Source organism: Heptranchias perlo, chromosome 33 (genome assembly GCF_035084215.1).
Source record: "Heptranchias perlo isolate sHepPer1 chromosome 33, sHepPer1.hap1, whole genome shotgun sequence".
In the NCBI taxonomy this organism is placed as follows: Eukaryota; Metazoa; Chordata; class Chondrichthyes; order Hexanchiformes; family Hexanchidae; genus Heptranchias; species Heptranchias perlo.
In genome coordinates, this window is record NC_090357.1 from 9,689,264 (window position 1) to 9,715,881 (window position 26,618).

Consider the following 26,618-nt stretch of genomic DNA (forward strand, 5'->3'; position numbering starts at 1 on the left):
GAAAGCTGAGGTTAAATGGAGTTCCCATGACCTAAATAGTTTCCTTTGTAGGTTTGTTCTGCTGTCAGGTTATTTTACATTAATCTGAAATACTGTGAAAATAGCATTTGTCAAAATATAATCCCTGCCTCTCTATCGCGTAAAACAAAAAAAAAAGTGATGGGAAGCAAAAATAAAATCGGAAGGAATTAAATAATAATGTCTTTTAAAAAGTATTTGGACAGTTACATGGGTAAGATGGGTATAGAGGGATATGGGCCAAGTGCAGGCAATTGGGACTAGCTTAGTGGTATAAACAGGGCGACATGGACATGTTGGGCCGAAGGGCCTGTTTCCATGTTGTAAACTTCTATGATTCTATGATAATGATGAGAAAAATGCTTGACAGGAATAGATTATACACCTGTTGTTTGTGAATATCTAAAAACCATTTTCCAGACTTGCTGGTACCTTTCTCTGCCCTTTCTAGTTCTACATTTAGTAGATGATAAATCTCCGCCAGTCTTCCACATGTTCCTGTGCCAGGACGAAATCAAGAGTAAACAAGGAAATGCGAAAAGTCGCAAGCTTAGAGCCCGGCAACTGACGCGCAGCTCCCATTGGGGAGCGTTAATGGCACGGCGCCGAGGAGGCAATGGGAAACGTCCTCCGGCTCTGCACAACCAAGTAAGTTACATTCTTTTGTATATTTATTTACGCGTTGAAAGTTTTCGACGCCGTATCTACAATTAATCTACTTTGAGTTAGTTAGCACCGGTGTTCGAAGTCTTATGTTAAGTTAAATGCGTGTTTGCTGCGGTTCTATTTTCAATTTCCTGATCGATCTATTACGAAGGCAAGACATTTTAATCCGTCTGCTTCTGTTAAGATTGCTCAGACTTGTTACGTTTTTAAAGCCTTTTTGGAAAGTGAAATATGAGCTCGATTTGGTGATCCGCGCCTGACACATCTCTTAAACATTTATCTCTCATTGCTCCAGTCAGACAGGGGATTTGGAGCATTTATTTATTTTTAAAGCGTCAGTCAATGTAAGCACAAAGGTTTCAAATGAACGAACGTTTAAATCGGGATATTTTGTTAACCTATTTGAAGTAACAGTGGACTGAAAATTACACCTCTGAAACTTAAATGATATGAAAAGTTTGTAAAAGAAGAGTGCCTCTGCCTATATGTAAAACTGGTGTTGTTTAAAGCTGGTTTTAACACGGAAACGTTTGACATTTTTGGGAGGGGTAAAGCTGAAGTTAATAAAAATTCATTAATCTTTATAAATGCCACCCTGGTCAGGCTGCTTCTACAGCTGGCTTTGTCAGCTTGTAAACAATGTGAAGAATCTGGGAGAACCTTGGGTGTGACAAGGGGTGTGTTGGTTTTGTGGGAATTACAGAGGGGCTCAAACAAACAAACAAAAAGCAGGGACATTGGATTTATTCACGGACTGTAAAAAGGCACAATCTTCATGTTTTTAAAAAAAATGCTGGGCAAACTTTTTTTCCCATTTGGGAGGGAAGTAAAGCCGCGTGTTACTTTATCATGGTGACATTGCACGCAATGGTGTATTTTGAAGATTTAAGTCATCACGATGTGCTTATCAAACATCTTCATTAAGAGACTGCATCTTTAATAAAGAGTTCTCAATGGGAATTCCCAGGCCGGCTCAGTTCTTGGAACAACCAGGAACAGACTGTTCTAAAAATTCTGATCTTCAGTGGAAAAATTATGTTCCAGCAGCTACAGTCCTTGAATGTGTTTCTTGTATTATCAAAAGTAAGATAAAGCTAATACATTGTGTAACACTAGATTCTGTTGGCAATATGATGGATGTTTCATCCAATAATTCCCCTTTAAAGCACACACATATAAATGTACATTACTTGAAAACACAGAAACACACATGTATGTCTGTGTATACAACAATGTGTGAAATATCACATGAAAATAAGGTCCTTATTTAATGTCACTATACACTGCGAGGCTAGAACTAATTTTTTTATTGGTCTCTCGGTATTAAAAATTACCCCTCAATTCCCCATAATATTGTATCTATCAATTTGTCACTGTGCTAGTTTAAATTTCTCCAAAACTTACATCTCTATTTATTAAGTGAATTTGAAGAATGTATACCATTGGTCCCGTTACATGCCGGCTGCTCAATTGATGGAATGGAGCTAATTTAGACTTAGCTCCATGACTCTTACTCTTCTGTATATTTGTAAGTTGAATCCTACCAGATCATAGTTTTAATAATATTTCTGCCTCTATTGGATTGCCATATCTCTGAAGTGAAGAGCACTCTGCGTAATGCAACTCATGCATGCACAGAACAGCTGTCACTGAAGTGCTGAGATGTGCAAATGCAGCTAGAGTGAGAATGAGAGCACTAGTAAGACTGCAACCAGTAAGACAATGGTAAGGCAATGTCCTGTATCATTCCCATATTTAAAGCTGTCTGGCACTCTGAATTATTTTCAGTTTTTTTCAAGAGGTGTTGCTGGCAATACATTTAACAATGCCACAGCTTCTTTTAATAACTCGCTGACTAGTTGTCACAAAGTGGTAAAATAGAGATTCCCTCTGCAAAACATGAGCTTTCGATCTTGGCTAGGGGAAAACAATAACTGGGGGGTAAACACTTGCTCATCAGAAAACTGACCTGCCTCCTAATATTTCAGCTCCCTACTGTCAGTGTGAGAGAAAGAACCATAATGCAAAACCTGGAAAAAAATGCTCCTTTACAATTCACAAAGACACTTCCAGCACCACTAAAATACATTTGGTACTTTTACCAGCAAACCCAAAAATACCTGCTTTGAGATATTTTTAGCACCTAGTAGTTGATGTTCCTTCCAGAGGGAAGTATGAGCATGCAGTGGCATTAACTGCCAATATAGGAAAGCTTTTATTAAAGTGATGGTATGACATTTCACCTATTAAATTGAATTGGTACAATTCTACCAGTCTTTCTGTGCTGTCAGCAATAACCAGGGTCTAATTTGTAAGACTAATGTCTTTAGCTGTAAGTTTTTTTTATTCATTCATGGGATATGGGCGTCGCTGGCGAGGCCAGCATTTATTGCCCATCCCTAATTGCCCTTGAGAAGGTGGTGGTGAGCAGCCTTCTTGAACCGCTGCAGTCTGTGTGGTGACGGTTCTCCCACAGTGCTGTTAGGAAAGGAGTTCCAGGATTTTGACTCAGCAACGATGAAGGAACGGCGATATATTTCCAAGTCGGGATGGTGTGTGACTTGGAGGGGAACGTGCAGGTGGTGTTGTTCCCATGTGCCTGCTGCCCTTGTCCTTCTAGGTGGTAGGGGTCGCAGGTTTGGGAGGTTCTGTCGAAGAAGCCTTGGCGAGTTGCTGCAGTGCATCCTGTGGATGGTACACACTGCAGCCACAGTGCGCTGGTGGTGAAGGGAGTGAATGTTTAGGGTGGTGGATGGGGTGCCAATCAAGCGGGCTGCTTTGTCCTGAATGGTGTCGAGCTTCTTGAGTGTTGTTGGAGCAGCACTCATCCAGGCAAGTGGAGAGTATTCCATCACACTTCTGACTTGTGCCTTGTAGATGGTGGAAAGGCTTTGGGAAGTCAGGAGGTGAGTCACTCGCTGCCGAATACCCAGCCTCTGACCTGCTCTTGTAGCCACAGTATTTATGTGGCTGGTCCAGTTAAGTTTCTGGTTGATGGTTACCCCCAGGATGTTGATTGTGGGGGATTCGGCGATGGTAATGCCATTGAATGTCAAGGGGAGGTGGTTAGACTCTCTCTTGTTGGAGATGGTCATTGCCTGGCACTTGTCTGGCGCGAATGTTACTTGCCACTTATCAGCCCAAGCCTGGATGTTGTCCAGGTTTTGCTGCATGTGGGCACGGACTGCTTCATTATCTGAGGAGTTGCGAATGGAACTGAACACTCTGCAATGATCAGCGTACATCCCCATTTCTGACCCGATGGTGGAGGGAAGGTCATTGATGAAGCAGCTGAAGATGGTTGGGCCTAGGACACTGCCCTGAGGAACTCCTGCGGCAATGTCCTGGGGCTGAGATGATTGGCTTCCAACAACCACTACCATCTTCCTTTGTGCTAGGTACGACTCCAGCCACTGGAGAGTTTTCCCCTTGATTCCTGTCATGCCAAGTAATTATACAAAATAAAAAAAACCTCTTGAAAAAAACTGAAAATAATTCATCTAATTCAACATACTGTGGAAACTGCACTGACTTGTATGACTGGATCTGTTAAGTTCAAGGTTCATGGTGTCTACATCTGAAAGATGGGCTGATTACATTACTTCTTTTAAAGAATATGGTGCTATTGTGTTGTGGTCTCAATGAGTTGAATCACAAACTGCTAGGACACAGGTTTCAACTGCTGATTCTTCACCTGATAAGTTCTCGACTACCATCAGCAGGAGATGCCCATTCCTTCTGGCTGCACAACTGGGGTCAGGAATTCTCTTTGGGCAAATCACATGCAAAAATCTGTGTTTACCATTTTAAATGCACCACATTGTTACACAATAGCAACTTGCATTTATATAGCATTCCACACAAGAAAGAACATCTCACAACACTTTACAAGAGGGAAAGATGGACACCAAGATAGAAGTAAAAGAATTCAGCAGGGTGGAGGAAATCAAAGGGATGGCCCTATTTAAAAGGGCTTTGAAGGCAGGAAAAAAAGCAGCAAGGCATTTTGAACAAGTTTTAGAGGCAGGGACATAGCAGCTGAAAGCTTAGCCTGTGATGGTGATGGCCATTTTCACTTATTTTCCTCTTTAGAAAAATTACACTGAAAAGATAATGCTTCAATTTTTTTGGGTTTGTTTCTTAGTAATGTAGAGGATACATTATAAAGTCCCATGGTCATGATTTACATCCCACAAGTGGCCTAACCTGATATCTCGCAAGTTCTAAGCAATGGTTACCTTCAGAAATGGGATCCCATGGGTCTTCATAATGTATCCTGTTTATACCATATGTTAAAAATTAATTGGTTAAAGTTAATTAGGCAAAGAAGTACAAAATATGGGTTTAATTGTGCAGCATATTCCTTTGTGGTTTGATCCAGTGGAGCTGGAGGCAACACAATTGCTAATTAGGTTGGCGTGGTATGGGTTCAGAATATTTATATTTTGTCCAAAGGAAAAATAGTTCCAGTATTAGAATGTGATGCCAACTTCATGAAATATAAAATATTATATATGGATATTCCTGTTGCTTTATTATATTCTATTTTTCTCATTTATTAAAATAATTTTTGTTTGTTTTTTGGGCAAAAATCATGTACAATTTGACCCTTCTCCATCTTTTGGGTCTTCCTTTGCCATGCACTATACCTTGACTGTGATGTCCTGCTTTCAGGTGTTGGCAAATATTGTTCTGTAACTGATCACTTGAAGGCTCGTGAGAATGGCCCAGAGTGACAGGCCTTCACTTTGTGCTTGCTCTTGCTGGTGCATCTGAAATCAAGAACTTGCTATGCGGCTCCAATTCCACGTAGAAACTTTTGCTGGAGCTACAACGTGTTGTACTAACACATCATCCTCTATTGCTTTTTATCGCATTGCTGTTTGTGGGAAATTGGCTGCCGCATTTCCTACATTACAACAGTGACTGCACTTTAAAACAACAACAACTTGTATTTATATAGTGCCTTTAACATAGTAAAACGTCCCAAGGCGCTTCACAGGAGCATTATCAAACAAATTTGACACCGAGCCACAAAAGGAAGTATTAAGGATGGTGACCAAAAACTTGGCCAAAGAGGTGGGTTTTAAGGAGCGTCTTAAAGGAAGAGAGTGAGGTGGAGAGGTGTAGGGAGGGAATACCAGAGCATAGAACCTAGGCAGCTGAAGGCATGGCCGCCAACGGTGGAGCGATTAGAATCGGGGATGTGCAAGAGGCCAGAATTGGAGGAGCGCAGAGATCTCGGAGGATTGTAGGGCTGGAGGAGGTTACAGAGATTGGTTGTAAAGTGCTTCAGGACGTCCTGAGGTCATGAAAGGCGCAACATAAATGCAAGTCTTTCTTTTCTTTCCTTCTTTAATTATAGGGAGACACTAGGAAAAGCATAGGAACATGTAGCTTGTCAACCCTCTAGGCTGTGGAGTGGTGAATTACCCAGGGGAATTAAAAGAGTGGAAAATAAGGCAGCATTTAAGAAGGAAAATTAAATAATAGGAAAAAAAAGAACAAATACATCAATTTAATAAAATGCAATGGAAAAGTCCTTTGGGGATTGTGGGGAGATTGGTGCTAAGGGATGTAAGAATACCAAACTGAGATACAGAGTTCTTTTTGGGAGAAAAAGTTTAAAAAGACTGAGCAGAATAACTGAATGAGGCATTGAGGAATAAAATGATTTGAAAAATTAGATCAGGAAGAGTTAATGACAAGTACAAGCAATCAAGGAAGCTAAAAACCAGCATCACTTTATGTTAAGAGAGCTCCTGGGGTTTTAGAAAATGTATAAATCACATTGCACTAATTGAAGAAACACAACTAGAAAAAAAAAGAGAAATACTAGGCTGAGAATGGGTAGAACAAGGGCTTGCAGCTAGTTACAAATCTGAAAAACAGGGTTCACAGTATTCTAGAGGGATATTAGATCAAGTGGGATAGATATAACAGATGTGGAAGGGGGAGATATATAATAGTAACAGCATGTTAGATGATAATATCCTTGATCTACAACCCTGACAGATATGACCCATCTTTTTTACAGTGAAGTAAGCTGCTAGGCTCCAACAGTTAGAGGAAGTTTCTGGTGCGTGAGAAGGAGGGAGAATGAAATGTAGCACTCATTTGATAAATAATGCTGTTCAGAAAGCAACTAGCTACAATGAAATTGTAAAAAACATTGGACTTGTTGATTTGTGGTACATTGAACCATACCACCAGGAATTATACATTTCATTCACTGGTTCACTATACTCATTCTCTATCTGCTAGTCTTGAGATATTTAATGACGATGACAAGTGCAGCTAATAATGGCAGTATCTGCATATCGGACTAGGTGGTCTTCTGGAAGGGAGTTGAGCTAGTTAGGCCTGTTAGATCTGAAAAATGGCAGTTGAATACATCACTGTTAAAAAAACAGATGGCTCAAGCATTTATTCAAAGAGAATAAGTCAAACACTTCCGATTAGTTTTCTTTCCAGGTACTATGTGAGAATCTTTTAGTTCTAACTTAAAGGGGAAATTGGATAAATTTTATGGTTAAAATAACCTGTTTCAATTCAGCAACAATAACTTGCATTTATATAGCGCCTTTAACGTAGTACGACATCCCAAAGCGCTTCACGGGAGCATCATCAGACATAATTTGACACCAAGCCACATATGGAGATATCAGCAGAAGTGACCAAAAGCTTGGTCGAAGAGGTAGGTTTTAAGGAACGTTTTAAAGGAGGAGAGAGGTAGAGAGAAGGAGGTTTAGGGAAGGAATTTCAGAGCGTAGGGCCTAGAGAGCTGAAGGCACGGCCGCTAATGGGGAGCGAAGGAAATTGGGGATGCACAAGAGGCCAGAATTGGAGGAACACAGAGGGTGAATGGGACTCAGTGCGAGTTAGGATACAGACAGCAGTTTTGGATAAGCTCAAGTTTACGAAATGTGGAAGATGGGAAGCCGACCAGGAAAACATTGGAATAGTCAAATTCATAATTAAATGTCTTTGAGATACATTTGTAGACTGGAGACTTTCAATGAAAGGTTGATAAACATGCACAATTTAAAAAAAAACTTTTTCACCTTTGCCAATATATGGCCAACATCTGTTTACAAGTTTCTTGTTTTCTCTGCTAGTGTTCATGACATTTGTCCACATTATCCAGCTGACACTCCTCACCTCATTCACTTAATTTGTTAATTAAAAACCATTTACTTTCACCTCCATAATATTGGCCACCTTCGCCTGTAGTGTTTCACTGCCGCCAAAACCCTTATTTATGCATGTGTCATTTCTAAATTCAATTTCTCCAATGTCCTCTTTGTTGGCCTCTCCTGCTCTATCTTCCATAAATTCCAACTTGTTCGAAACCTAACTGTACATATCTGTCCTGTACTAAGTCTTGCTTCACCATGACTCCTTGTTGACCCATACTGGCTCCCTATTCCCCCCAAAATCCTTGCCCTTGTCTTCAAATCCCTCTATGTCTTTGTCTCATGTTCTCTTTGCAACCTTTTGCAGACTAAATCCACTCCGGCATCCTTTGGCTCTCCAACTCTGGTCTTTTGTGCAGGCTTCCCTCCCTTCATCCCACCATTGGTGGTAGAGCCGTCAGCTATCTCAGCCCTGTTCTCTGGAACTTCTTGGAACCTCTCCACTTCTCTCTCTACTTTTTAAAAACCGTCTCAAATCCCATCTTTTCAACCAAACTTTCGGTCACTTTTCCTAACCTTTGCATATGGCTCAGTGTCCAGTCCTTGATGGAGAGTCTAGAACTAGAGGTCATAGTCTCAAGATAAGATAAGGATCGAGATGAGGAAAAAATTCTCCACTCAGAGGGTTGTGAATCTTTAGAATTCTCTACACCAGAGGGCTGTGGATGCTCAGTCGTGTGTATGTTCAAGACTGAGATTGATGGATATGTGGACACTAAGGGAATCAAGGGATATGGGGATAGGGCGGGAAAGTGGAGTTGAGGTAGAAGATCAGCCATGATCTTATTGAATGGCGGAGCAGGCTCAAGGAACCGTATGGCCTAGTCCTGCTCCTATTTCTTATATTCTTATGTTTATACCTTTTATCTAGATATTTTATTCTAGTGCTGCACTGTCAGAGATGCCGTCTTTCATATGAGATGTTAAACCGAGGCCCTGTCTGCCCCCTCAGGTGAAAATAAAAGATCCCATGACACTATTTTGAAGAAGAGCAGGGGAGTTCTCCCCGATGTCCTGACCGATATTTATACCTCTACCTACAACACTGAAATGATGTGGTCATTATCACATTGCTGTTTGTGGGACATTTCTGTGTACAAATTGGCTGCCACATTTCCTATATTACAACAGTGACTACACTTCAAAAGTACATAATGGCTGTAAAGTGCTTTGGGATGTCCTGTGATCATGAAAGGCATGATATAAATGCAAGTTATTTCTTTTTTTCTTCTTACCTTATGTGCCTTGGATGTTTTTGTTAAAGGTGCTATATAAATGCAAATTCTTGTTCTTGTTTCCTCTAATCTAGTTACCCAATTTACTATAATCACTTATTGTTATTTTAATATCTAAATGTTAATATGCTGTTTACTACAACTAAAAATTTATTTGCCTTCCTCCTACAGCTTGTCTGCTAGTGATCTGTCTTTCTATTATCCTCTTACCATTTCTAATGCAACATTTAGACCACAGATTCGGCATTACTGCTGTCAACATGGGCTGTAAACTAATTAAAAAATTGTAGTATAAACATGATGAATGTGCAGTAATCTTAAAATTTGTGTCAGTAACATGGCAATTGCTGCACAATAGCTGCAGTGTAAATACAACTGATGTAACAGCAGACTAAAACTACCTGATGTTGTAAAGAAAGAAAGAACTTGCATTTATATAGCATCTTTCACGTTTTCAGGGCATCCTAAAACACTGCATAGCCTTCTTTAAATATGCAGATCGGGCTGGGATGACATCATCGGGCCAGACTTTAATATTAATCTGAGGCTTGGGCAGGGAAGCAGTTCTAGCTTCCCTGCCAGGTCAAACCTGCTGGGAGGTGGATTGAGAGCCAGAAGTGGACCACTTAAGTTTAATTTTTTAAAGGTTTTCTGGTGGGCCAAGAGATGCAGGAGTGCTCCTCTGGGTCCCACAAGAAAATTATGCGCCTCCCCTGTCCCGGGCTTCCCCCTTCTCTGTCCACAAACACTACCTGGAACCCCCGCCCATTAAAGAAATGAGACCCGGGAGCTAAAATCTCCCGGTAAAATCGCCCCCAGAATGTTCTCTGCAATTCTGTATGTAAAGTTCAAAAAAACAAAGAGCTTTAATTGCAAAATTGAGCTGACTTAAGAACATTTTTCTCCTACAGGAACAAATCCAAAAAAAGTAAATCAAAAAAGAACAGTACAGGTGAGTGATTGCGAGAACCAGTACTACAGTCAAGTGATTTCTATTATTTTTGTGGGGTTTCGTTGCTTTATAATTTATTTTCACCTCTTTTGCCACTGATAGTTGCTCATACCATCCATATTACCGGCCTAGAAGGATTAGGGACCTGATTTCAATGCTGGCTGCTTTAAGGTGTGTGAGAATGTGCCAGGGAAAGCACTTCTCCTTGATAGTACAGTATTTTACTGAGATCCAAAATAGCAGGTCACCATGTCTCCTTTTCTCAACTGCCCTCCAATGGAGGCAAGAACTATTTAAATTTGGCAGAGGTCTGTCTGGAGGGGCTCTCCCAAAATTTGGGATTGATGTTAAAGCTCCTTTTAATTACTTGCTAATGATCACCTACAGGGGGCGCAACAAAGGATGAATCAACCCATGTAGAGGGCCATCAACAGGTAATTAAAGAGCTGAATTTAACAGTGCGGTGCCCAGAATTGGACACAATATTCCAGTTGTAGCCGAATCAGTGTTTTATAAAATATTTGTATTTAAAATAAAATTGCTGGACTATAACTTGGTGTTGTAAAATTGTTTACAATTATAAAGGTTCAACATAACTTCCTTGCTTTTGTACTCTATGCCTCTATTTATAAAGGCCAGGATCCCGTAGCTTTTTTAACTGCTTTCTCAACCTGTCCTGCCACCATCAAAGATTTTTGCACATATACCCCCAGGTCTCTCTGTTCCAGCACCCCCTTTAGAATTGTACTCTTTAGTTTATATTGCCACTCCTCGTTCTTCCTGCCAAAAGGTATCACTTTGCACTTCTCTGCGTTAAATTTCATCTGCCTTGTGTCCGCCCATTCCATCAGCCTGTCTATGTCCTCTTGAAGTCTATTACTTGTTAATTGTATCCATATGATTTATATCAATTAGTATTAATTATATTCAGGTGATGCGTATCAATTGGCGACTCCCTTGTATCCATTTATATGAGAGCTTATTTAGGGGGTGTACAGTGGGTAATGTGGATCTTTGAATAAAGGTTTGGAAGCAACTGAAGACCAGGCTCTAGTATTCTATCCTTCACCACCTGGCTATCCAATTTATTACATTTCTATCCTTCTCACTGTTAACTACACTTCCAAGTTTGTGCCATCTGCAAATCTTGAAATTGTGCCCTGTACACCGAAGTCCAAGTCATTAATAGATATTTTTTAAAAAGGCAGTGGTCCTCGTACCGACCCCTGGGAAACACCACTGCATACCTTCCTCCAGTCCGAAAAGCGACTGTTCGCCACTACTCTCTGTTTCCTGTCACTTAGCCAATTTTGTATCCATGCTGCCACTGCCCCTTTTATTCTATGGGCTTCAATTTTGCTGACAAGCCTGTTATGTGTCACTTTATCAAACACCTTTTGAAAGTCCATATACACATCAACCGCAATGCCCTAATCAACCCTCTCTCCCAGGTGTCCTGGTCAATATTTATTTCTCAATCAACATCACTAAAACAGATTATCTGGTCATTATCACATTGCTGTTTAGTGGGACCTTGTTGTGTGCAAATTGGCTGCCACATTTCCTACATTACAACAGTGACTACACTTCAAAAGTGCTTAATTGGCTGTATAGTGCTTTGGGACGTCCTGCGGCTGTGAAAGGCTCTATATAAATGCAAGTATTTCTTTACTTTAAAATGTGTTGTATTATTCATTCCACGCCACTAGGTGCCACTGTGCACAAATTAGGAAAGTTAGCATGTTCGTTCCTTTCTTGATAGTGCCATCAGGTAGCTGGAATTGGATACTGGAACTATTGGCCAATCAAGCTTCAAATCAAAACTATCTGCTTTATGAAAAGGGAAAGGCAAATTTTAAACAGAGAGAACAAAAATGTGACAAATGCACAAAAATGAAATAAAGGGGAAAAAATTTAACGCCTTGAAAAAGGTCAGTTTTGCTAACCTAAGAAATCATTTAGCGCACAATGGTGCGGAAGCAATCATTCACAAAAATATTTGGCTATTGAATGACCAGTAGCTGTCTGATTTGAGTGTCCCCCTAATGTCTGAGGTTAGAAGGCTATCTCCCGCAATGATCCTACACCAGTGTTTCAGCAGTATCTGTTTGGGCACAATAAAGCAACCTCCCTATATGGAACACATCTAGTATTATTATATGTTTATTCGATCTTAAGGATTTTCTTAGCCAAAGTAGGTGAAATGACATAAGTGTCTTTTTAAGTTTGCATTATGAATGAGTTGTGGCATCACAAATTGATGCTTGAAAGCATTGTACTTCTTAGCAGTAGGATAAGAGTTCATACCCATTCATCCTTATATTATGAGCCCCTGATATTGCCATTGCTGTTAAAGAGACATGGAGGAAAAGCTAAGTACATCTCCACTGCGAAAGAGAGAAAAATCACCCTGTGGGTTCGTTGAATGGTTACAGCACAGAAGGAGGCCATTTGGCCCGTCGAGTCTGTGCTGACTCTCTGCAAGAGCAATCCAGCTAGTCACACTCCCCCACCCTTTCCCCGTAGCCCTGCAATTTTTTTTCTTTCAAGTACTTATCCAATATCCTTTTGAAAGCCATGATTGAATCTGACTCCACCACCCTTTCAGGCAGTGCATTCCAGATCATAACCACCCACTTCGTAAAAATGTTTTTCCTCATGCCGTCTTTGGTTCTTTTGCCAATCACCTTAAATCTGTGTCCTCTGGTTCTCGACCCTTCCGCCAATGGAAACAGTTTCTATCTACTCTGTCTAGACCCCTCATGATTTTGAACATCTCTATCAAATCTCGTCTCAACCTTCTCTGCTGTAAGGAAAACAACCCCAGCTTCTATAGTCTATTCACGTAACTGAAGTCCCTCATCCCTTGAACCATTCTAGTAAATCTTTTCTGCACCCTCTCCAAGGCCTTCACATCCTTCCTAAAGTGCGGTGCCCAGAATTGGACACAATACTCCAGTTGTGGCCGAACCAGTGTTTTATAAAGATTCGTCATAAACTCCTTGCTTTTGTACTCTATGCCTCTATTTATAAAGTCCAGGATCCCGTATCCTTTTTTAACTGCTTTCTCAACCTGTCCTGCCACCTTCAAAGATACCCCCAGGTCTTTCTGTTCCTGCACCACCTTTAGAATTGTACCCTTCAGCTTATATTGCCTCTCCTCGTTTTTCCTACCAAAATGTATCACTTCGCACTTCTCTGCGTTAAAATTCATCTGCCATGTGTCCGTCCATTCCACCAGCCTGTCTATGTCCTCTTGAAGTCTATCACTATCCTCCACTACACTTCCAAGTTTTGTGCCGTCTGCAAATTTTGAAATTGTGCCCTGTACACCCAAGTCCAAGTCATTAATATATTCACTCTTACTCTGATCCCACCTAATACCGTACTATTTCTTACTCTAGCGCTATCTGTCTCTCCCAATCCTTTGTGCACCTTGTTTCTTCTTTCCAATGTTACATCCTGGTGCCCATCCCCAGCCAAATGAGTTTAAACCCTCCCCACCACACTGGTGAACCTCCCCACAAGGACATTGGTCCCAGCTCTAATGAGGTGCAACCCGTCCGTCCTATACAGGTCCCACCTCCCAATGCCCCAGGAATCTAAAGCCCACTACTTGGCGATAAAACAGTAAAAAGCCTGAACTTCTTCTCAATTGGGGAAAGGCTTGTCCTCAGTCTCAATAATACATAGAATAGAGGAATCAAAACCTTTGGAGACAAATTTTAAAAAGTTGTGTTAATCAAATTTTTAAAGTTTATCAAGTTTTCTGCAAGAATGACACTAATTTTTTTTTTAAATTCTTCTTTTTAGGTTCTGAGGCAAGAGATGGTAAACGTGTACAGGTAATAGTAATGCACAATGTAGATTAAAGATGGAAGCTTACAATAATACACTTACATCTTATCATTTTGATGGACAGAAAGTTTGCAATCATCAAGAGTTGCTGGAGGCAAATATTGCACTTCACTGTTGGTGAAATCTCCCAAAGACTATTGCATGCTGATGATGCTACTACGAACCCTGAAAGCAACTCCAAAGTGTTTTGTTGCTAGAGACACTTAAGTCGAGTTGGTATTAATTTTGTTCTACATCAAAAAATTTAAGGTTTCAGGACTAAGGCTTCTTATTATCCTTTAAGTAACAAATATTGTGCAGGAAACTAAAAAAACAACTGATTATAAATTACATATACAAGTAAAACGTTACACATGTAAAGTTTTTTTTGGCTCATTTTTGTGTGTGTGTTGGGTACAGACAGAGTCAGGATGAGCAAAACAAAGCTTGGAGTCAGAGAAAAATAACAATGGTACAAGGCACAGTAAGAGGAATGTTTTACTTTTATCTTACCCTAATGAGAATAATATATACTTATTTAGTAAGGCTACTTGGGCAATATTGGCATCTCCCTTGCTACTAAAGAATTTAAGGTAAATTATTGTTATGTAACCCATGAAGTTACATAGTAACAAAATAACTGAAGACACAGTGCTTTGACCACAGTAGGAACAACTAAGTAATGTTCATAGGAATTAAATAGAGAAAAAAATGATTTTTAAAAAAAATTCGTTCACGGGATGTGGGCGTCGCTGGCAAGGCCGGCATTTATTGCCCATCCCTAGCGAGATTTTTACAACTGAGTGGCTTGCTAGGCCATTTCAGAGGGCAATTAAGAATCAACCACATTGCTGTGGGTCTGGAGTCACATATAGGCCAGACCGGGTAAGGACGGCAGGTTTCCTTCCCTAAAGGACATTAGTGAACCAGATGGTTTTTTTTACGACAATCCGGTAGTTTCATGGCTATCATTACTGATACTAGTATTTTAATTCCAGATTTTTATTTAATTAATTGAATTTAAATTCGCCAGCCGCCGTGGCGGGATTTGAACTCGTGACTCTAGATTTTAGTCCAGGCCTCTGGATTACTAGCCCAGTAACATAACCACTACGCTACCAATAGATTACTTTCCGGAATGGGGTGACTGTTGTTTGGATGAACATGGCAGTCAATTTGTCCATAAATAAAAACAGAAAATGCTGGAAATATTCAGCAAGTCAGGCAGCATCTGTGGAGAAAGAAACAGAGTTAACGTTTCAGGTTGATGACCTTTCATCAGAACTCGTCAGTCAATTTTTTTAATTCATTCATGGGATGTGGGCGTTGCTGGTGAGGCCAGCATTTATTGCCCATCCCTAATTGCCCTTGAGAAGGTGGTGGTGAGCAGCCTTCTTGAACCGCTGCAGTCTGTGTGGTGAAGGTTCTCCCGCTGTGCTGTTAGGAAGGGAGTTCCAGGATTTTGACCCAGCAACGATTAAGGAACGGCGATATATTTCCAAGTCGGGATGGTGTGTGACTTGGAGGGGAACGTGCAGGTGGTGTTGTTCCCATGTGCCTGCTGCCCTTGTCCTTCTAGGTGGTAGAAGTTGTGGGGAGGTGCTGTCGAAGAAGCCTTGGCGAGTTGCTGCAGTGCATCCTGTGGATGATACACACTGCAGCCACAGTGCGCCGGTGGTGATGGGAGTGAATGTTTAGGTGGTGGATGGGGTGCCAATCAAGCGGGCTGCTTTGTCCTGGATGATGTCGAACTTCTTGAGTGTTGTTGGAGCTGCACTCATCCAGGCAAGTGGAGAGTATTCCATCACACTCCTGACTTGTGCCTTGTAGATGGTGGAAAGGCTTTGGGGAGTCAGGAGGTGAGTCATTCACCAATTTGTCCACCAAGGTTCCACAAAGAGACAATGAGATGAATGACTAGTAAATCTGTTTTTTTTCTGGCATTTGTTATGGGAAGCATGTTGGCTAGGATACCGAGAAAACTCCCTGCTCTTTAAATCGGATCAGTTGTATCCACCTGAACTACCAGAACAGGCAGACGTAGCCTTGTTTTGATGTTTCATCTAAAGGTTGGCACATCAAAAATGTTACTCCATCAGCAATGTACTGAAGTGTCGGGCTAGATTATGTTTTCAAATTCTAGATAATGTTATGAATAGAATTAAAGGGTGAAATCTCCACTTTTGCTTTTCTGAGGTGAAGCCTTGCCCCTCAGGAGCACTTTATCAGGAAGTTGCATGTTCCTGATTTTCCATCAATAAATTACGACAAATGTAGTAAAAAAAAATATAGAAAAGGAAATGCTTCAGTACCACAGGATTATGGCTTTCACATTCAAAATCATATTTTCTTTGTTATTTCTACACCTAAAGGTACATGAAGACTCTCATGCCTATGATGAAGTAGCCCCAGACATACCAGTATATGCTGTAGTGAATAAAAAGAAACCAGAAGATATCCACTATGCTGAAGTTCAGGTGATCCAACAGAAAGCTCGGCGAACTATCAAGCAAATTAAGGCAAGCCAAAAAGAAAACGCAACAGAGTATGCAACGATAAGCTTCAATCCGGCAGTAAAATATGACAGAAAAAATGGGACTCTAGTATAAATCCAGACAAATGTTGTATAGAAAAAATGGCTCTTCTAACTTTTCTTAAAAAGGACATTTATTTAGCAGTTGAAATATTCAAAACTGGTTGCGACTTGGTTAAAAGATCTGCTGATAATCTGAAATAATGTAACACTTCGTTGCTGCTTATTTTAACCATACAAAATAGCAAAAAACTGCACCCTCGTTATACCACCTACAATACAGCACTTCTCATAACAGGTTCTAACTGACTAGTCATTAGAAAAAAATGAAATTCTAAAAAATGCCTCTCACTATAATGTGCCTTTTACATGACATGTAACAGTTATAGAAAAAGTCTATCTTTTGAAAGTTTTACATTTGATAAACTACAGCATGACATTTTTTAAATGATTTCTCTTTAAACCATTCTTCCCTAATGAACAGAGTTTGTATTTAATGGAATAATTTGGCACTTTTGGGTATGTTGCAAGGCAGTAATCTAATTAAGAGGTTCCAATATCAATATAAACTGAGAGAGAAGATTTTGTGGATTATAAATATCTGAACCTTACGGTTAGATTACAGTCTTAGGGACCAGGTGCTACAGTTTTGGTCTTGTTCTAATCCATATCAGACTTATAATGTAAAAGCTTCCTCTTTCTGCCAGCATTAAGGGTCCTATCTGAATGATTTTGGGCAGTCTTGTCACTTCCTAATAGGCCCAGGTCCACTGCACAGAACTGCCCATAATTTAGCTACCACTCTGCGTGAAAGATTGGCTGATTTAGGAAATGCAATATTGCAATAGGGCAATTTCTTCTGATGTTGGGTTTAAGACAGTTTTACACTGTACCTAACCCATACTATACCTGAGCATGAAATGCTCAATGCTGACGATAGCTACAAAAACTGAAGGAAAATTTCCATTTCTCATCACATCTTTCCACTTGAGCAAAAACTCACCTATGTTGGGTAACAATCTCTAAGTTGCTCGCTGGCCTGAGTCAACATTCAACATATGGAATGGCTGCATTCTGTTAAAATTTGAAGATTTCCTCTTGTTATCAGCACATTCAGTGCAGTGCCAAATGGCATTAACAGAAGGATATTACACTTTTAAGTTGCATGTACAATATCTACGAATGTAGAGTATTATATTAACATAATATGGGTATATAACATCTCTGTTGCATAAGAAAAGGCAAGTTTTGATAAAATGAACAAATATTTTGGAGTGAAAGCCTTACTGAAATTTTCGGTAAAGGAGTAATTTAACACAATACAACTTCCTTGTTGTTCCTGTCCTCGGTTATAAAGGATTGAACCGTAAAGGAAAACACATCCTACCCTATTAAGCCATGTGTAGGTAGGCTGTGGTGTGCACTAGAATGAATTTGCACTTGATTAATCCTTATTTGACAATGAATTACCTGAATATTTGTGCAATGATCTGTATGCTATAAACATGTCAATGATTACATGTACAGAGATTGTAAATATATCAATTTTAAAATATCAGTATTGTATACTATTCTCAGTGGTCTGGGCTTTAAAGGTTGAAAAGGGTGAAGTCAATTTTGAGATGTTCAGATTGGGTTAGAAATGTTACATATTTTCTTGATTTATTTTATACAATGGTATAAGATTGTCTAAAGGCTGATTTACTTCAGTTATTGCTATAGTTGTTACTTTAGCTGTTCTGATGTATAGATTGTTTTCAAACTGTAACAATGAAAACTTTGTCCATAAATGCTCAAAAATGGTCAAAGATCATACAATTCTTTGGTGCCATTGTAAATATTCTGCAAGAATCTCACTGTGAGCTCAATAAGGATACACATATTTGAAGGACAATGCATTTTATTTTTTACAAACTTTTTGTGAACAATCTCACTTCATACAAACCTCCTGTTGTGAAGAAAAACTGCAATGGTCCTTATATAAATTCTTTCATTCTTCAGTAATATCACCTCAGAACATCCCAAAGCACTTTGCAGCCAATCAGATACATTTACGTGTAGTCACCGCAGCAACCAAATTGCACACTGCAAAATCCTACAAACAACAAATGAGATAAATGACTAATTAAACAGTGTGGTTGAAAAATGAACTTTGGCCACCTCGTTACTTTTCTTTGAGTAGTGCCCTGGGATCTTTTACATCCATGGTTTATTGTCTCATCTAAAAGACAGCACCTTCCAACAATGCAGCACTCTCTCAGAAGGGTGAGAAAAGACATAAGGCTTATCAGTGCTCCCTCTCTTCCTTAGATAATGTAACCTTATCCACCCTCCCCAGTTGCTAGTAATGCTAACTCCTGAAGGAGGCAAAAAAAGGTAAAAGAAAACACTATGGTCAGTGTCAGGAAAATCTATTCTGGGATTTGTCTTAATCAGCATACCTGTAGTTCTGATCTGGTTTGGGAAGTAGCCTCTTTAAAACCTTTAACTGGTATATGTATCCCTTCAGTGACGGTCCTTCAATATTAACCAGTTATGTGCACAAATTATACTGGTCTTGGGAAGTATATTCATTAGAATTGCACATAATCTTAAATCATAATAAAGTAATATAAATAAATCAATTTTAATAAAAGGTAAAGAAAGAACTTGCATTTATGTAACACCTTTCATGTCCTCAGGATGTGCCAGAGCACTTCACAACCAATATATTTTGTTCAGAATCTCTTCACTGACATTGTGACATTCTTTTTCAATTATATCATGGAAAGGGTTAGATGAATGTAACTGGTGAGAGCCACTTCTAGAAAATGCCACATTTGAGTGTCTGTCTTGATGCTTCAAATGCAGAAGGGACTTGGCTGTGACAAAAATGCATTTTTGTCCAAGAATTAGCTTGGTATGATTGTCTTTAATTTTGTCACTGTATGTAAGAGGTTAAAAACTAGCTTCACTCACAAAAGAATGTTGCAGCTCATTTTGTTGATTTGTCTGAAAAACAAGTATTCAGGGGAGTGGTCAAGCTACTCAGTTTAAATACAAACATTCTGTGTTTGTCAGCTACTTTTTGAATTAAACAGTCATTTATTTAAATTTGCGACATCCTTGTCATTATTTCAAAAGATGTTTATCAGCCTCTCTTTTTCAAATCAGAGTCTGTCTGGAACTTCCAAAGAGAGAGCTTTTTAAGCTATATAACCTCTGTAATTGATGAAAAAGGGGGAAAAAGAACAGCTACATAAGAAAATTAATTACAGTATAGTTTAGCTTACAACCTGCAAACTAGTATTTTCTATTACAACCAGGATCTACCTAAGCGCAACTAGTGTAAAACTATGTAACTGCCACTATATGCTTGCTTTAGTACTGTTTAATAAATTTGTTTGGCAATTAAAGCCTAAAAATAGGTTCAGTGTATTGCTATTTGCTGCCTTCTGAAGACAAGAATGATCCTATGAAAGCACAGGATAGAACCAGTAGCTGAGATAATCTGAAAAGTGTTCCCTGTTCGTTATCTTGAGCATGCTACAAATTTTACCCAGAAATCAAGTAAATAAAAATGTTTTGGAGGATGTAGGAAGCTAGGGCTCACCTATGAGAGTTGTCTGAACCACAGAGATCAAGTATCTAGATTTAAAAAAAGGTAAAAAGAGACTCCAAAAATGTAATAGTAGCTTACAGTAATTGACAATCTGCCTGGATTTAGAAATATTCTTTTCTCCCCTCCTATATAACCAATTCACGTACCTTTTACCAAAGCCATGCATAGTCTCAGCTGACCATACTATATATGCAGAAAATTAATCTATCTCTGACTTTATTTATACATTTCTGTATCTGTTCGGTATCTCGTGTGTATCACATATATCTTTCACTGAACATATGAAAATGACAGACAGGAAAAAACGCACTGGTCCATCCAGCCTGTCCCATATAATTGCAATGCCTAGTGCATCAGAATACAGACATTGCCCACCCGTTCAGAGCCATGCTATCTCCTAGGAGAGGTGAAAAAAGATAAAATCCCAGGCCAATTAGGAAAAGTCTGAAAAATTCCTCTCTGACCCCTTTAGGCAATCAAAACTAGTCCAGGTGATCACGTAGACCCTAATTTATATTACAGGATATCTACCTCTTAGAGTCATAGAGTTATACAGCACGGATAGAGGCCCTTCGGCCCATCGTGTCCGCGCCGGCCATCAGCCCTGTCTACTTTAATCCCATATTATAGAGTCATAGAGTTATACAGCACGGATAGAGGTGATTTCTGCCCCAGCCAGAAACATGTCCAGTTCCCTCTTGAAGGAATACAGCAAATCAGCATTTCCCGCACGAGCCAGAAACTTGTTCCACAGGTCTATTATTCCTTGGGGAAAAAAGAACAATCTAACATCCAACCTAGTTCTGCCCTTTTGTAAGCTTGACCTCTGGTTCTCCCTAACCTAGTCAGTTGAAATAATAGGTCTACAGAAACACAACCTAGACTCTTTATTATTTTATAAACGTTGATCAAATCGCCCAAGCCTACACTTTTCTAAAGTATACAGAACCAGTTCTTTGAGCCATTCTGGGTAACTAAGGTTTTTTAAGCTGGAATTAATCTTGTGGTCCTCCTCACCATCAATATCCCCCACCATGTGAGGAGACCAGAACTGGACCCAGAATTTTAACTGAGACCTAACCAAGGTCTTGTACAAGGGCTAAATGGTATGTTTTAGTTTACAGGAAACTGTCCTGTGTACACAACCTAGAACCCTGTTAGCTTTAACTATAGCTTCATAGCAATGGTCATAAACCTTTAGAGGGTTATGCACTAAAACATTTAGATCTCTTTCTTTCACCACTGTCTTTAGTTCCGTTCCCTATAGGGTGCAAGTATATTCGGCATTTGATCTGCCCCTGTGCATAATAATACTTTTCTAAGTTAAACATCATTTGCCAAACACGGGCCCATTCTTCCTACTCATCAAGATCTGCTTGCAGTCGTCGAGCGTCCTCTACAGTCCTAACACTCGCACATATCTTGGTATCATCCTCAAACTTGCGGATCATTCCCCCAACACCTACATCTAAATCATTAATGAAAATAGTAAATAGCAAAAGTCCTAACCACGATCCTTGCAGGACACCACTGGTAAAAGGTCTCCAAGCAGATCCAAATCCATTGACGACAATTTTCTGCCTGTGGGCATTCACCCAATTCTCAATCCACTGCAACAGATTGCCACTAATTCTACATGATTCTATCTTGTAGAGAAGCCTCTTTGAGATACCTTATCAAAAACTTTCTAAAACACCAGGTAGACAATGTCCTCATCCACTAACCTGGTGTTTTCTCCAAAAAATCCTAACAAAATCATAAGAAACAACCTTTTTTTCCGGAATCCTTGCTAGGTGTCTCTGATAAGACCTTCTTTCAGTGATTATATAGGGCATCCCTAATGATTCCTTCGAGCATCTTACCTATTATCTGAAAAATGGCTACGTTTTTAAATACAAATAAATTACAATTATTAAAAAGAAAACTGGTAAACACATGGCAGACGTTCTGCATATTAAACTACATAAGGACATGCAGAAGCATGTTCTTTACCTAAAAAATGTGTGTATGATATTGCAGTTAAGTGCCCAAAGATTACAAAATGGTAAAACAAAACTTTGAATGACAGGAGGAATGATTGAGCAATGCAACAGGAAAATGACATCACCACTGGGGTTTAATTCCTTTTCGATCAAATCACACTCAAAAAATTGTGAAACTGATATAAAATTTAGATTTTTGATTACTTTTCTGGAAAGCGGTTTTAATTTTGAACTTTTGCAATATGCTTCTAACAGTAACTTTTAAAAAAATTCAACTTCCAGCTATTCAAAGTGAGGTAGGTGTTCTCTGGTACCAGGATCTCCCTCATTTTCTGGAGCCCTGTTAAAAGGGTTGGCGGAGAGGGGGCTGTGAATACTGATTCATTAAAAAAAAACAATATAGTGTAATATTTATAAAACATTAGCTTGGTAATGAAGAAACCAATTCCTTTATGTTCTGGCTGACCACAGATTATAAAAGTCTTTATGACTGTGAGGCAAACATTTTAATATTTCAGATAATCTAGTCATTTATCTCATTGTTGTTTGTGGGACCTTACTGCGCACAAATTGGCTATATTTGTCTACAGTACAACAATGACTACACTTCATAGTAGTTCAATGGCTGTGAAGCGCTTTGGGACATTCTGAGGACATGAAAGGCACTATATAAATGCACATTTGTTCATTCTTTATCTTATAAACATTCTGAATGGCTTGACCAGTAACAGTACTGGATAAAAACTGTGAAAGTTTGTGTTTCAGAACATTTTATTATGCAGACACATGGTAAACTATCTTTGGGTTTCCAACTTCAGCAATATTACTGTGAATGCACCATTATCTCAGAGTAATCACCAAAAATTATCTCCTTGCAACATCCATGTTTTTTCCCTCCTCCTTCTTTGGATTCCCTCAACCCCATGCACCTTTCTCCAGCTGAGGCAGTATGTGGGCAACCTGCTCCCAGGCATCTGCCAAAGCTGCTCTGAAACCAGCCATCAGGAAGTGTGTGTGAATCACTGGGTTAATGCAGGCTCTGATGTTCCCTACTCTTTTATGGAAAATCTGCACAATTCCATGTTAAATCATGCAGATTACTTTCTTGTCATTTTTGTACCTATGCTGCCACTCAGGAATTAGGTGCAACATTTTTATTATTTATTACCAAAAGCCTGCTCATCTGTGTTGACAATAAATTCAATGTGATGCAGACCTTTTTAAAAAAATATATACAAATGGAAAATCAATATTTTTCAACTGTTATAAAACAATAATTTGTCAAGGAATGAATTTCAGGATTTATGAGGTCCCTTGTTATCTTCGGACAAGTACATGCACTTGACTCACACAATTGGTCCAAAAACATGAAAATTAAATGTAATAACAGCTGAACTTGCCTAAATTAACAAATGACCCACCAATAAACAGTGGAAATGTACATTCTAAAAGAAGCGGGCGCATTGATGCTAACACAATTTGCCCGCTATACATGTTGGATGGTTTACATGATCAAAAAGTTTTGACATTAATTAAATTGAAACGGATAAACAAAATTCTTCCAGGAGAGCCTGTGCATAGTGCTCGCATAGAAAAAGGCATACTAAAATTTAATATGTATTGCTTGTTTGCCGTAACTTTCTTCTCTCACAATGATTGCAGTAGCAGTGGAACTTGAACTTTACTGATGCTTGGCAGGGGTAGCAGATGACATCAAATACCAAAGATAAAAATTGTCCATTATAAAAAGATGGTTGGATTAGCTGTACTGTTTGGTTGGGTCATTGTCATGTAATTTACTTAGAAGTATATGTTAACGAGGTTCGACTACTTACTGAACATCTGTTTCTGCCTGAAATAGCCGGTGTGCTTAACACACTGTAAATGGCAACATTGTTATTGACAATAATGGTTAGCACTATTCTCCCAATTTAAATGATTGCCCGATTTAAACGTGGGCAGTTTAAGTGGTGGGGACTGTAATTTGATTTATTTGTAACATTACAATGTATAGTTATACACACATGCACACCTGGCTGCTTAAACTATCTACTTAAAACAGTAAAGTGGGACATTATTGTAAGCGGCAATTATTTTCAGTATAGGTTACTTCACCCTTCCCCCATGCTGTATGTGTGTATGTAGGTTATCTACCCGTTATGAGAAACTTGCTTCTTCTCCAATTCATCAGCCTGTTGGAAACCTGTGATATTTGGATCTGAGAATTGTCACAAGTCTTAAAACTTGTCGATATAATCAGCAAATCCTTCAGTCCTGGAGTTGTCACCATTACTGTGTATTTAGCCAGTACTAAATATTTACATTACTGTTCCAGAACTGAAAAAGATGCAGATTTTTCCCAGGACCTCAATAATTTGGAACTCCAAACTCAACCTTTGTGATTTACCTGATCTCGTTTACTCTTTTTAACTTGGTGGTGTCCTGCACAATGGACCTTGCCCCTATACGTTAGTTTCCCAATTCATAAAAAAAATTCAAGCTGCTGCAATAAGAGTTGCTCACTGAAGGATTTGCTGATTATATCGACAAGTTTTAAGACTTGTGACAATTCTCAAGCATCTCGTTGATGGGGGGAGAAAAATATATTGCTCCGAACAAGTATGAGGCGTATGTTTGTTCCCTCTCTCCCACAGAAAAAAAAAATCTATATTGAAGGAATACTTCCAATATATAGGACAATTCATAACTTGTCAAATCAGTCAGTTTCCAAATAACTTGTGCGCTACATAGGATTCATTTCAGTTATGTCAGAAGATCCATCACAACTAACTTGCAATATGCTCTTGTAGCCTTTGATGCCATTGAAACTTGAAAAATATATTATAGCTGAATTGCTCATTCATCATTCTGTACATAATAGACAAAGATTAGAGATTTTTTTTGTCTAATTGAATATGGAAAAAGAACGATTGCCTACCTGGTAGAATCTGCTTCATCTTTCAAATGATAAAGTGTCTTGCACACATTGCTGAAGTCCATTGCCATTGGCATGCTTGCCCAGAGTAAAGAAGAATGAAGAAAATAATCTTGTATCCTGTGAGAGTCAAGAGCACACAAATTGTATTCTGTAAGGTCCTATGCATCAGATCAGGTATTAAATTTCCTTCTGTAATGACAGTAGACGGTACTACCTGTGTCTGGTCATCAGGGCTAGTGCTGGCAGTGGTTACCTTGCCACCTCCAGAAAGTGCCAATGGCTTCGGGTGGATGAGCACCTGGAGGAGGGTAGTGGAACCCTTGATGGAGGAAAGCCATCAAAAGACGGATGAGCGAATCCTTGAATTAGCCAACAGCATCCACAAGCCATGACACAGCTGCAGTATATAACGCCAATGAAAGAGCAATCATGGACAGTTCATTTAAGGGCCCGTTCTTGAAACAGACATTAGGTCCTTTGCACATTTAAATAAGGGGCTTAACACCTGTTTTGAGACCCTCTTTGCAAAATTGGTCTACCCTGAACGCAGCCGGCCGGTTCAGGAAAACATGCTCTACATGCAGCCTAACCAGTGGTTCTTAAAGAGGCCGCTACCAAATTTTTAAAAACTTGCATTTATATAGTGCCTTTCACGATCTCAGGGCACCCCAAAGCTCTTTACAGCCATTGAAGTACTTTTGAAGTATAGTCACTGTTGTAATGTCGGAAATAGGTAAGTTTGTTAAAAAAAATACTTACCTGCAGTGGAGCCGGGAGGAGCAGGAGTGCTCTTCCTGGCTCCACTGGAGTGCCAGAGACCATTGCCAGCTCCTGCTCGGGCCCTTCCTGAGTATTTCCCCCTCCCTCTCGATCACCTCCACCCTCTCCCAATAGCCCCCTCCCTACCAGAACCTACCTAAGGGCTGCTGCAAAATCCAATGCCAATTCGCTGGCAATCTGCGTGGGAATGTCCAGCATGGATCCGCAGCTCATCAGTCTCATTTAAGTGAGGCCCGAGGCCCAATATCAGGTATACCTCAGGCCTACTCGTTCCGCCGCAGTTTGAGCCGGCAGGCCAATTTCTAGGCCAGTGTCTTGTTCACAGTTTAGAAAGTTCCCAACAGCCAACTCAAAACCCTGACTGTCAACCCTAAAGCCATCCAGTTTCCTATATATTTCTGTTGAGAAACAGGGTTGAGTGTTAAGACATATTTACAATTGCTTGAGTTTTTTTTTTCAAACAGAGATTGAGGGAGGAAATTATTATTTCCTAAATTAGGAGATCAACAGGAGGGAAGTCCACGATAATGAATGTACGTGAACTTTGCATGGAGTGGGCTTGGTGGGTTGATTGGTTGTTTCTCACTTCGGATTTTAAAAATATTCTTATGTATTAGAGTACGAATGAGTTAATACAATACAAATATACCATATTCCAGATCACAAGATAAATACAGATGAGGAAGACCATTCAGCCCATCTTAGTTCATTCTTCCACCATGGCATCCAATTGTTTCTCAAATGATTCTAGGATTTCACCTCCACTACCCACTCCAGAAGTCCATTTCAGGTGTTAATCACATTGTATGTAAAGAACTTAGTGACATCAGTCCTAAATTTGCCTTTTACTAATTTGAACCTATATTTCCTTTTCCTACTC

At 39.5% G+C, this 26,618-nt stretch overlaps 1 protein-coding gene across 1 annotated transcript; it reads left to right on the forward strand.

The window, feature by feature from the left end:
* Positions 1-478: 478 nt before the first annotated feature.
* zgc:193711 (uncharacterized protein LOC569781 homolog) lies at positions 479-19,530 on the forward strand. Its single transcript, XM_067970976.1, has 4 exons — positions 479-666; positions 10,027-10,067; positions 13,881-13,912; positions 16,277-19,530. The coding sequence occupies exons 1-4, from the start codon at positions 635-637 to the stop codon at positions 16,511-16,513; spliced, it is 342 nt and encodes a 113-aa protein (XP_067827077.1). The 5' UTR covers positions 479-634; the 3' UTR covers positions 16,514-19,530.
* Positions 19,531-26,618: the final 7,088 nt, after the last annotated feature.

Coding starts and splice junctions, on each gene's coding strand:
- zgc:193711 (XM_067970976.1), top strand. CDS start 635: ATGGGAAACGTCCTCCGGCTCTGCACAACCAA. Junction 10,068..13,880: donor ATCAAAAAAGAACAGTACAG/GTGAGTGATTGC, acceptor TCTTCTTTTTAG/GTTCTGAGGCAAGAGATGGT. Junction 13,913..16,276: donor GAGATGGTAAACGTGTACAG/GTAATAGTAATG, acceptor CTACACCTAAAG/GTACATGAAGACTCTCATGC.